This window comes from Scophthalmus maximus, chromosome 1, assembly GCF_022379125.1.
Source record: "Scophthalmus maximus strain ysfricsl-2021 chromosome 1, ASM2237912v1, whole genome shotgun sequence".
NCBI lineage: Eukaryota > Metazoa > Chordata > Actinopteri > Pleuronectiformes > Scophthalmidae > Scophthalmus > Scophthalmus maximus.
This window is the reverse complement of record NC_061515.1, coordinates 12,042,825-12,056,905: the sequence shown is the minus strand read 5'-3', so window position 1 is coordinate 12,056,905 and position 14,081 is coordinate 12,042,825. Positions and strand designations below refer to the sequence as shown.

The window sequence follows — 14,081 nt, the reverse complement described above, 5'->3', positions numbered from 1 at the left end:
GTGTGAATGCGGAGCTCAGGACCCAAACAGATATCACATCATGCACTGCAATGAACCTTCCCCCGAAAAACCCCTTCACGGTGACGTCTAAACAATATGCAACCCCCCACTCAACACACTGCACACCCAACACATCACCTCAGATGTACAACACTGTGCAAATTAAACACTCCGTGACTCTTGAGACGAAAGAACCATTTTATCAAAATGTTTGCGTCAAAAGAGCCGCCATCAAAACATTCATATGCTCCTGTAATGAAGACGTTCAGTGTGTGTGTGTGTGCGTGTGTGTGTGTGTGTGTGTGTGTGTGTGTGTGTGTGTGTGTGTGTGTGTGTGAATCCCCAGGTCACAGGCGTGCACTGTAAGCCTTTGTTCTGCAGGGATGTGTGTTTAAAAGATTCAGAGCTTGTGATCTTTATCCGGCTCCACGCTGAGCCCAGACGGGGGGAGAAGACGAGGAGCATACTGAGACAGCGAGGTAGACACACGGGCTTCTAATGTAGGATGCCGATAACAGATTTCGGTTTTAATTGTTACGGGATTTAAATAATTTATTTGACAGACAAAGAGACGCAAACTCAGCCTGGACCCCAACCCCCACTCCGACACACACACACACGCACGTGCGAGCACACGCACGCGCACACACACACTCTCACACACACACACACACACACACACACACACACACACACACACACACACACACACACACACACACACACACACACACACACACACACACACACACACACACACACACACACACACACACACACACAAAGAAAGATCTCCCCGCAAATGCATATTGTACACCCTCTCTTCCTGTTAACATGCACATGAATGCATAACTGTGAGTGCCTTTTTTGTAGCTTCACTCAGATATGGAAACAAACATAAAGTCTAAATACACATATACAGTCTTATACTCATACTCTGTTCGCCTGCGATTTATCTCCCTGTGGACATAAACGCTGCAAACTTTTCCGCATAAATGATGATCAGAGTAAGACAGTTTGTAAAATGAAGCTGATTAACAAGCAAGAACAGGAAAAGAGAGAATAGGGAATACAAAAATGAACTGAAATAAATTTTAACATTATCGAAACATCAAAGAATTAACATAAGAGAATTTTGTGGGGCACACCGTGTGTCAGACATATGTGTGTGGCATCTGGCAGCTCTGTGCAGACCAGATGTGCGGCTGAAACAGAGAACGGGCAATGTTCTGGCCCATTCGGTGTTGGCCTCATATTCTCTCAGTTCATTGCGTTTTTAAATGCTCTGCTTATCCTGCTACTGTACTGGAGATTTCTTCGCCCCGTCGCCGCGGCAACATCTGTTTGAGAGCTAGCGACCCGCTGTCAACCAACTCTGGAGGAGATTTTCGGAGGAGGATCCACAGATGCTCAACTTTCAGCCCACAACATTTCATAGGCATACCTAGACTTGCCATTTGCATAGCAATCACATCCCTCTCTTGCTTTTTATACTCTTTAATGTCAGCACACACACACACACACACACACACACACACACACACACACACACACACACACACACACACACACACACACACACACACACACACACACACACACACACACACACACACACACACACACACACACACACACACACGAAAACCTGGGAGCACTCATGCTGTCTTAGCTGGGAAAATGTTGTACTGAAAAAGCCTTTTTCAACTTCATTAAGTGGGTTTTCAAAGACCAGTGAGTCCATGGAGTCCGCCTGGCTGTCACTCACATCAAACTTCATCCTTCCTCTACAGCATTTTGTTTTGAGTTGCTCCGGACAGAGACATCTGCTGTGGCAACCTAGTTCGATTTCCTCAAGTAACACACAAACATAAAGTTTCTGTGTGGTCTAAAATTCCTCTCAAGGCCGGTGTCGCCAAGAGCCGCCGTGGCACTGGGGTGAAAAACAGCAACAACAAAAAAGGTTGGCAGAGCTAATGTGTGTGTGTGTGTGATGGGATAGCAGAGTTTTCATTGCTTTCACACAGTCTTTTCAAAGACTTCTCTAAATACACTCAACGACCCAAAACATAATCAGAAGCTCAGAGTGAAATAGGAATTCAGCTCAGAAGCTGATCAAATGCATCCATACATTCATGGATATCTGCAAACAGGCACTGCTGTCATCATATGGACTTCTGCTCCATATATGGATTTGCCATTTAACCCAGTAATAAAAGGGCACAGCCACACATAGGACTGAGCATGTGCTGTGTCAGGGGTCCGTAGTGAGGCTGGGGAGCGCTGAGGGAAGGCCAGGAGAAAGGATAAGTGCACCAAGAGAGAGCATGAGGGGGTTTGCAGCAAGAAGGAAAGGTGGATCAGAGAAATAAATTTGTGTAATGATTGAAGGGGAGAAAACAGAGAAGAGAGAAAGGGGGGTGGGGCTCTTTTTGGAAAAGCTGCAGCTGCTCTCACCTGCCCACCACCCCCTTCTCCAGCCTCACCCTTCCTCCCACTGAGGCCTCATTAAAGGTCTCCAGACTATAATTCATTCACTCTCCAATCACTTATCAGAAACGCAATTCCACCAGCATATACTCACTGGGATCCGTGTTCTTATTGCACAGGGGATACCCACGCTCCCAAACAAGGAATACTGACGCCAATAGAAGAAAAAAGGAAAATTCAAACAGAAAGCTCATATTCCCGCTCTCTGCAGCCTTTGGTACATTATGCAGTTAGGTATAGCACGCAACATACAGGCCAAACTGAGTTGCCTACTGAATTATGCAGTGAATGGGGATGTTATGGGCACCGAGAGGAACCAGCAGATTTGTATGTGTGATGACACGTGGATTGTTAGTGAACTCCAAAAAGGACATAAAGACTTCTGGAGCCCTGTACACTATTATTCTATTTTTATACCCTGACTATGGTGTTTGTCATCCACCTATCCACTGACATCAGATTTTGTGCAGTGTAAAGTTTTGTTAAACACTTAATCTCTTGACAGTAAACCATACTTTCAATTGATTTCTAGTTAGCATGACAGAGGAAGATGAGTAATCTATGAGAGACAACAGAGGCATTAGTATCTTTTCCTGCTGAGAGAACAACAGCCTTGCCCCTGTCCCAGTCTTCGGAGAGAGCCGGCTCCTGGATCACTCTTTGTCTCCACTAATCCTCCACACTGACTGAGGCGGCTCGACAAAGGAGAGGGTGAATGGAGGGGACAAAAATAAAGGAATATAATGAGATGTGCAGAAAGAGAAAGAACGATAGACCAGGGAAGGAAAGGCTGTCGATTAAATGCTTGATATTCTGCAAAGTCCACAAACACTGCCCTTAAAAGGCAGGTTCACATCTTAGCCATGCTAGTGATGGATGGCAATGTCAGTGGGTCAAATGTTCCACCATTCTGAACCAGATTGAAACATCTCAACAACAATCTGATGAATTTGACCGAATTTTTGACATTCACGTTCCTAAAGATTGAATCCTACCGACGTTGGTGATCTCCTGACTTTTCCATTAGCACTACCTATGAGGATCACTTTAATTTAGAGCGCTTTAAGTCTTGTTATGAGTTTCTATCATAAAACAACATTAACTTGTCAATATGAACATTGAAAATGTTCTTACTCACTGTTAATGGTCATTCTGTCCAGCACAACTCCAGTGGATTTGATGAAGGAAATAATCCACAGTCTTTGTTCTATGTGAAAGTTCAGCTGAAGCGAATGAATTAAACAAATCCAATGAATATCTTACAAACCTTCAAGTCTTTTTTTAATCCCTCTTTGTGACCGCCTTTACATTCTGAGTCAGAAGGGGTTAGGGTTAGTTGGGATAGTTAATTGTAAAGATTACAACTATTAAAAGCCAATATGAACATTTGGAGTTATTACAGCATCCAAAAAATGCTTTGGTGCACTGTACATTAGGGCAAGTGAGTACTGTTTTAACACAAACTGGAAAAAAGTGAACCTATTATTTAATCTTAACCCAATACTGTTCACAAAAATGCCTACATACACACATTTACACACTATAGCTGTTAACATCCGTGCAGCTATCTGTTCCTCTAAATCAACACAACTCACCTCCACAAAATGTATCTGTATCCACCTCCCTGACACACAAACTGCAAACTGTACTAACACACTCAGGAGAGACACATATCTGCACTCACTGCTTTACATACCAACAAACACTGTACTGAATATACAGACGCCCGGACACTTAGCAATTACAGTTTGTGTGAGCACTGCAATAACTCACAAATACACACACATATAATTTCCAATGTGATGGGCTAAGTGTGTGTGTGTGTGTGTGTGTGTGTGTGTGTGTGTATGTGTGTGTGTGTGTGTTCAGACAACACACAGATCATAGAAAAGGCCTGAAGAGATGGAGAGAGGAGAGAAGAAGAGAGGAGATGAGGGTTCTCTTTTCAAGTACGTACACACACACACACACACACACACACACACACACACACACACACACACACACACACACACACACACACACACACACACACACACACACACACACACACACACACACACACACACACACACACACACACACACACACTCCAATATACCTCTTCCTATCTCCTAAACTTACTCAAACCAGACTCAAGGGTGCATGAAGGACATCCACATCTCTCCCTCTGTCCTCTTTTTTCTGCTCATCCTTAACTATTTCTTTCTTCACTCACACACTCACACGCGCGCCCGCCCGCCCGCCCGCCCGCCAGCCCGCACACGCCCACACGCCCACACGCCCACACACACACACACACACACACACACACACACACACACACACACACACACACACACACACACACACACACACACACACACACACACACACACACACACACACACACACTCCACTCTGTGTTTTTCTCATTAAATCTGCAGTAAATCTGATCACGCCTCTCTGCAATAAATTACAGACCATGGAACAGAGGAGGAGAGACAGAGATGGAGGTGGAAAAGGACGAGAAGAGTGGAGTTGGATTGTAGTAGGGAGCGAGACACGGGTGGATGATAAATTATCTTGGAATGGGACACTAGGGAGAATTAACTCATAAACATGTGGAGATGTAAGGCTGCATGGATATGTACGTACAAGCATCACATGCATAAATACAGGCACGAAAACATGAACACACTCACACACACACATACGCACGGCGCATCAGCACCTTTCACGCTCAAAGGCAGCCAGACAATTACACACATTTTTCAGGATCTAATGGCAAGTCACTCAAGTCACACAAATTCATGGAGTCAACATGAGGATGACATCAGCCGGATGACATTTCGAGGCTTTCCAGTGAACAAGAGATTACTGTCGGGTAAAATCTGAATCATCAAACCAGCGACTCCTCCCACATATTTTGGACATCTAGAGTTCCAGAAGAAAAAGAACCATTCATTCTTTTCATACATAGTCTTGGTTAAATAACTGGCATTTCAGACAGTTGCAGAGCTAGGATGCTCCAGAAATTCTCACGGTTGAATTACCAATTCAAAGCCATGAGCAAGCAAAGGTGTTGGAAAATATCTGGTTCTTGAGCTGAAAAAAAGCAAAAAAAGCAAAGCTGCATATATTAAAACATGAAGAGAGCTACACTTTGTAAAAAAACAGAAGATACTCCATATTCTGCAGTTACTTTAATTTAGTGACAATTATTTCAATTTAAATTGTGCTGCAATAGCTTTTTCACAATAAAAACAAAGCTATCTGAATTATCAACTGCGCTGATTTGCACCTCTAACAGTTTGAGGCTCACGGGTCTCATAACACGTGAAGCCAACTTCCATACCACACAAAAACAAAACAGAAGAATATAAACTCATTGAGCTGTCATATTTTTTAATGAAACTCTGGCAAATTGAATTCAAATATTACTATTTTTTACCACAGATATGATGTCCTATTAAAGGTACCCTGTAGAGTTTTAAACATAAATGGTGCCATGGAGCAGTTTGTCACAAACAGTGGGACTTTTAATTCATGGATGCCTTTTTTTGTATTTCCTCTTATTGTGTAAACCGAAAAAAACATATACCCCCAATTATACAGAATACTTTATAAGCAGAAAATGTCAATTAATTGTCTTGTATTAATATTCCATCTGAGGAAGCAGGCAACACAAGACACAGTGCTGCTACAGTTTTCAAACCATTCTGCTGATCGACACCAGGCAGCAGTAACTCACAGAGAAATATTGTGTGCCAACAAAGACAATGATGAAGAACTGGCAAACATGGATGTAACAATGCACAATTCAAAAATATCTTTAAAAGTTCTTGGACGAAGAGATTCTAGTTTCTGGTGAATACCAATTAACACCAGCTAGCTGGTAAGAAACCTCTGCATGCTACCAGAGTGTCTTTGAGGATATAGACTTGCTTTTACAACGACAGTTGCATGGTGTAACTAAAAACAAAGCTGCAAATTAAGGCAAAATGCTGCAAGTTGATGCAAACTCAATTTAAAAAATTGAAATAAAACAAGGAAACAGAGTTTGGCTTTCTTTGTTTGGCCAATTCTTGTCCCCTCCCTCCCTCCTCCGAGGTATTGATCCTTCTGCCTTCCATCTGTCAATCCATTCTTGGTACTTCTAATTAAGACAACACTTAACATGTTTCTCCTGCAGCTGGTGCCCAACGCGACGACACACACATACTCAGCAGCGGCAGATTTTCAGGGTTCATATCACTCACACACACACACACACACACACACACACACACACACACACACACACACACACACACACACACACACACACACACACACACACACACACACACACACACACACACACACACACACACACACACATGAGATGATGCACAGTTGCACCCAACACATACGTACACATTCATCAAACTACTGAGCCATGCCATGGTTGTTAAGCTTTTCCTGAAAAAGGCAGGTGGAGGGACCCCATGGACATATCAGTGCTCTATCCCCTCCAGCCCCCTTCCTACTAACATCTTCATCCTGAGTGCACATACACCCCCACCCCCACCCCCACCCACACACACACACATCCTCCCTACAGAAAGATGAATAATGCATTCTGCATTGCAAGTAATTGACCCCATGCATTAACATAAACAATGTGTCTGCATGCGAGGAAAGCTGACACGACACATTCACAGAGACATAATGACACACTGAGTTTCTGTCAGTGTCAACATCGGACATGAGGAACCCTCTTCTCTTTACACAGCTGCAGCAGATTATTTCGTGACACTGGAGACGTTATGAAACTCTCCAGTCCCGGTTGGATCTGCCCACCTGTTTTTATCTCTGTCTGCACTCACACATTATCATACGTCCATAACCTACACACTGTATGAACACAAACGCAGGGAGACATGTCCACTCTGCTCACTCTGTCTCCTTATTTTAATAACATACACTGAACCACACACAACAGATGTGATATTAAAAACTGTGATTTGTTGAATATATTTTTTTTTTTAATCCACGTAGACTAAGTGTTTCTAAGGAATGTGTTCAAAATATGATGGAGGAACAAGACTGTCTGACTGTTTCAATAACACAATTAGTTCTCAGATTAATTAAGTTACTACTAAGAAAACATTGTGGTTCCAAGCAAATTTTGGTCAAATTTTGAGAAGTAGTTATGTTTTTCGTTTTACTGATATAATAGTTAATCGATCAATTTGATAAATAAGATATCAAAATAACTTTGGGAAAAATGTCAATCACAAATTCATAGAGCGCACACTGATATATTCACATTTTTCAATTTGTCTCTGATTGAGAAATTCCATTTTAAGAAAAGAGATTTTGGCTTTTTTTCTTCAAAACTTAGTTAAAGAATGAATCAATAATCAAAATTTGTTTAAACTTGGGGGTTTTTCAATCAGTAATACTTTCCAGTCCAAGTAATTAAGCGTAAATCAATTAATCAATTTTATCATAAATATTTATAAAATATTCTTACAGTTATTGTGAGATTGTTTTGGCCCAACCAACACTTGTTATATAATTCCTGCTGAATGAGAAAACAACAAACTTCTTAACTGGTTCTATTAACTTTTCTGTAAGAAACACATAGGTTCCTGCACGTTTAAGTGCGCATGTGTGTGTATTTTTGTGGAGACACAGGCTGAACGTTTCCCTTTCACTGTACGATGGACACACACACACACGTGTACACTCTTTTAATCTTACTGGACCATCTATTATTCAGTGAAAGCAGGTGGGAGGGGCAAGGTAGAGGGGGAGTATAGGGGCAGGGTTGAATGGAGAGTGGGTGTAGAGGAGGCAATCAAGGGTGGGGTAGTGTTTGTGTGTGTGTGTGTGTGTGTGTGTGTGTGTGTGTGTGTGTGTGTGTGTGTGTGTGTGTGTGTGTGTGTGTGTGTGTGTGTGTCGGGGTTAGGGGGATGATTCAAAAAAGGGCAACCCCCAACTCAGTGAACATTTTCGGCGCATTCTAGTCCCATGAATGGTAAATTGTAGGCGGCTACTAAGATGGAGGAGTAAGATGAAGACAAAGGCAGCAAGGGGGAATAAAGACCCCATGACCCACCAACCCCCCATGTCTTCCTCTCTATAGACTGTCACACTTCAGATGGGTGGCTTGTGTCAATATGGCATTTCACTGATGAAAGAGCTGACGACTAGAGCACACAGATTAATATAGTCAATAATTATATTTTGTTTCTCATCTAAAAAAAAAAGTGTAGTTTTTGTGACAGAACAGCTAAAGGGTTTCCAAGTAAAGCTGATTCAAAGAACTGACTACCCCTCTTGGGTGATGGATGTTCAGACAGACAGCCTCCGTGACCCTGAACCAGCTCCTAGAATGAATGGATGGATAAAGGTAGTGAAAAGGTCACATTGCCATGTTATTTTAGCATTGTTTGTAACATGCCAGTAATTGCTTATTAGCACTAAACACAAAGTAAAGCTAAGGCTGGTAGGAATGTCATTGGTTTTGTACACATTTGGTCATAAACTAAAGTATAGGACAATTTTTTAAAAGTAGGGGGATCAACGTTGGTCTGGTGACGATGAACATGAGCACTAAATTCCAAGGCAACCTCCGAAAATGTGAAATACCTCCTGATGGCACTTGATAAGAATTCAGGATCAACAAATTCATGAGGATTCATCCTCTGGGGGAACATGAACGTCTGTACCGAATTTCATGGCAATCCATCCGATAGTTGCGGAGATATTTTTGACCTGGCGGATCAGAGTGGTGAAGAAATCAACAGATTGACATTGCCGTCCACTGAGCAACTAACATAGACACCATCTTACTATGGAATCAGATGCGACGCCCGTCAACATGTTGACGTTGTGACCCAAGTTTAGTGACTGCATCTTTATATACAAAGACAGATGTGTCCAAATAGCACATGGATTCAAAAGGATTCACTGTATCACAAACTGCCTACACTCCTATAGATGATACAGTATGTACTGTAGCACTAGAGATACAAACCAACAGCAAAAGATGAAAAAGTCAACTTTCTTGTTTGCTCGTGGCAATAATTAAAATGCACAGCAGCTGAGTCACTCATTGATCAACATGAGTGGACTAGGTTTTGTTAAGAGGGAGCCAAAAAAAAGACAATGTTGGCCCATTCAGCGAAAATATCTCCCACTTCTGCACCCACACACACATCAACTGGGTTTATTCTGTCTGGATTGAAAGCTATCTGTAAACAGAATTGATATGGCTATTAGGAGGCTACTACAGAGGAGTGTGGTAGAGGATGTTGAGGAGGAGAGAGGAGAGAGGAGGTGAGCAGGAGGAGGTATCGAGTACTTATTCAGACACAGAGGGAAACTGGAGACATGAGGGAAGGAAAACTGGGACTGGGACAAAGGCAGGAAATCAGCGTCAGACATGGTCACAGCAATGCCATTGACAAAACACAGGGCTCCAAACACTAGCTCTATTTATTATCAATTAATCTGATTATCAATTAATCTGATGAAATGCAAGATAATAGCAACAAAAAAAAAGCCCATCACTTGGCGCCCTGGTTGCTTGGTGGTTAGAGCACTTACCACAGAACTGCAATGTGTCCTTTGAAGCCTGTCATACTCCTTTCTCTCCCATTGTCCCCTGTCTCTCTCTAAACTGACTGTCAAATATAATCTGTTATTCCTGAGGTGATGTCTTAAAATGTCTGTTTTTGTCCAACAGACACTCAAAGATATTAACATTTACAATCATGCAAATCAAAGAAGAGCAGACGTCAATGAATCGCCTAATTGTTTCAGTCCTATGAAATAAAACGTTGAAAGATCAGAATTGTAAAAAGGCCAATTCATTTTGGTTTTTAATAAATATAGAATTTACTATCAAACAAGACAAGATAAAAGTAAATCCTCATAACTGAGAGGCTGACATGAGAGATTGTTTGATATTTTTGTATAAAAAATAAATTCTTCTTCGAGCAAAATTGTTAGACAATTTTTCTTTGTATTGGCGGATTGATCAGTCCGAACAAATGGCACAAAGATTATTGAAAAAACAGATAAAAGTCACAGCAAATTGCTCGACTGCACTGATCTCAGTCTCTCATTCGTATTCAGACCCATCAGTCAAACTGTTGCCCAGAAATGTCTGGTTTGAGGCCAGTTCACTCTCTGGTCACACATTAGTTTCCTTTTTTTCTTGTGTTGCTAATGTTCTTTCTCCACCACATTCAGTTAAGATATTATAGAGAAGGGCACAGAAAGCACACAATGTCACACAGATGAATAATGACTGTAAACCAATAACCAAAGTGCTGATGAAAGTGTGTGTGTGCATGCGGCACAGCTTGTACTGTACATATGTGTGTGTGTGTGTGTGTGTGTGTGTGTATTTGTCTGCTTGCAGATGTTTATGACTGAATGTGACAAGCAGGTAGCTCGACTGTACAGTATGTGTGTGCCAAGCTTATAAGCTTTCTGTTTTTTGGGGAAAAATGAGACAAACACGCAACAGTCTCAGATATTGACAGAGGGAAATGGAAACTTAACAGAACGTGAAAAGGTTTTACAGTGTGGGGAAAAAAAGGGGGATTTTAAAAGGAGGTGGAGACAAAATGGTTGAGAAACAGAGTTAGAGGAAGACAGAAAAATAAGGAGAGAGAGAGTTGCTTGCTTTCCATCAGCAGTGCTGTGATCAATATCGGCGTCTCACAGGGCAGTTCTCCAGCCTCTCCCATAAATCACACGCACGCACGTACGTACGCACGTAAGCACGCACACACGCACGCACACACACAATAACTGACCTGCAGCAAACATACAAACACACGCACATACATGTAGATACTTACACTGTACATTCATTCATACAATGCCACACTTCAGCACACACACTAACACAAAATACTATTTATGTCTTCAAGGCTACATCCATACTACGACTAGATTGTTTTAAAACTGAAACAATCTCTGCCCACACAAGCTTTTTATCATTTTAGCTTTGTGTCAGTAACAATACCCGTCCAGACTAACACACCAGAACACGTATATCACGTGACCATTCACGTGGACTGAGCATGTGCGCACCGGTGTAAACAGGAAGCAGGTTGTCCACTCTGCGGATGGTTGATTAGTTATAAGAAAATACTACAAACGAGAAACAACAATGTTGAAAATAATCTTGGACTGATAACAAGTGACACTTAAAATAAGTGTTAACAAAGGGGTGAGCGGCATTTGCCAACATTTGGGTTCCTTAAAAAAAATATTTTGAACAACAACAATTTGTGCTTTGAGATTTGCACTAAACAATTACATAATGTGAATTTCTACACAAACATATTATTTTTGCCCATATGTGTTTAGATCATTTAAAGTAATTTCATGAACATTCAAGGGGAAAAATTAAGCCATCCTAATTTACATGAAACAATATGGTGGCTGTCCACTAAGCCATAGCTTATTAACAAGGTTAATAAGCAAGAGGAGAAATAAAGCTACAAACACTATGTGGGCATCAACCCACACACAGACAGCTTGGTAGAAAACCTGACGGGCAGCTGGACAAACAGACAGGACTCCAGACAGACAGATAACCAGATAGAGCTAACAATCAACCAGCCAGACAGACGTATTTAATAATGTAATACTCACTGATTCAGCTCCACGTCCAAGATGAATTCTCTACCAAATGCCTCGACATGGAAGCTTGCCTGGGCCACATGGTTCACCTAAAAAAAGGTGGAGACGGCAGGTTATTTACTTTGACTAAAGGCATTCATAATCATATTCATGGTTCAGTTCATTACTATATGCACAGATCAATTCTCATCTACATTGATGGATGACTGTTTCGTCCTTTTCAGCATCAATCAACAGTAAGAATAAGATGGTTTTCATTGAGCCATCAAACTCTGTCTTGATGGATCCCACAGTAACATGTCGGCTACAAATCAGGAAAACGTTTTTTGCTGCTCATGTTCTGAGTTATCATATTTTTGTCTGGCAGCAATGACATGCATGTACAAACACGCACCCTCTTTCTTCTCTGGCTGCATGTACTGTGTGTGATTGATTTGGCTTTAGGAGGGTCTGACTCATTCTCAGCGCTGGGCACATATGGCACAGGCTTCATTACAAACCCTCGGGTCAATGAGAACTCCCCACAATCATTCCTGTGCAGGTCCGGGGGAGTCCCAGAGCCGAGCTAAAACACAGACCACCCTCCCCCCCAGGCCTCAGCCCACGGGATACCTTCATTACAGACCAGCCGCTGTATGACATTAAGGGGAGGAGGTGTGTGAGTGTGTGAGCGTGTGTGTGTGTGTGTGTGTTTTTTGTTTCCGTTTGAGGTGACCCTGTGCTCACCCAAGAACGAACTAACCCCATGAGGTCCCCTGTGACCACAGACTCCATTGTTCGTCAGAGGGTGTATGCGTGGTCAATGCATATATGAGCGGATAAGTGTGTGTGTGTGTGTGTGTGTGTGTGTGTGTGTGTGTGTGTGTGTGTGTGTGTGTGTGGCAATCTCTTTCCACGGCACACTTGCGATGAAATCTAATCTGGCAGATTGGATCCTTGATGGGAGGAGGTACCAGTAATTGTGTTTAATGAAAGCACATCCCGGCTTGACTGAGCCGGGCCAATATTCTGAGACCACCACTGACTCTTCTTACATCGATTTCTGAGTTATAGCCGAGCCTGACTTTCCACTCATGACTGTGGAAGTTTGACTGTAAGTGCTGTCTGTGCGCTGCACAAGCACAAACATAAAGGTAGGCAGGAGAAAAACACACACACACACACACACACACACACACACACGCAGGCACGCACGCACGCTCAGACTGTTTCAACTGGAAGCGTTTGTTTTTCCACCAAAACAACAGGAGCACTTTGCTGAACTCACCAGTGCTCAGTCAGTGGTGTTTGTGCCCGAGACTGAAAATAGGCGATGCAAAAGAAGCCTTTAAATAACTTCCTGTGTGTCACACATTTTCAGAACCATCTGACAGATTTGTTTTTAGGCTATTGATCTAAAAACAGCCAATAACTGATCAAACTTTGTGCGGCTGACATCACAAGCGATAACTCTCCAGAGTATAAGAGACTCAAAACGCAAATCAAAGATGTCTTCTTTGCCCGTCTCCTTCTCCTCCTTCCTTGGATCTATTTCTCATTTGCAATGTATATTTTATGGCTTCATTTGAAGGTTGAGTCTGTAACTGATGCCTGTCTGCCCGTGTGCTAATTATTCTCATAACCATGAGTTGACAAAATACATTTTCCTGACACAGAAAAGATTTTTTTTTCCGGGGGCTGTAAACTCATGAATCACCTGCAAACCATAACTGACTCCAGAGTCAGGAATGAGTTATGCAAACACAAGGAGTTAGGCATGATAGGCAATAAATTGGATGAAATCTTCTTCAGAATCTTTGTAGAAAGTAAGAGGGAAATGAATCTCCTAATCTGAAAATGTAGCCCAGAGACAGCCTACATAAAATCAGCATCAGGAGAATTTTTTTTTGAAATAAATGTATAAGTTTATAACAGATAGCAAAGGGTTCCTGTTAGTTTTTTTTTACCCACCGGGC

The 14,081-nt window shown here is 42.0% G+C and overlaps 1 protein-coding gene across 3 annotated transcripts in view; it reads right to left on the bottom strand.

The window, feature by feature from the left end:
• Positions 1 to 14,081, bottom strand: part of adam22 (ADAM metallopeptidase domain 22) — a 55,270-nt gene that overhangs the window by 39,017 nt on the left and 2,172 nt on the right. For all 3 annotated transcript variants that reach the window (XM_035624920.2, XM_035625081.2, XM_035625001.2), the window contains exon 3: positions 12,139 to 12,215. In XM_035624920.2, the coding sequence (XP_035480813.2) occupies positions 12,139 to 12,215 (77 nt within the window). The remainder of the gene's footprint in view (positions 1 to 12,138; positions 12,216 to 14,081) is intronic.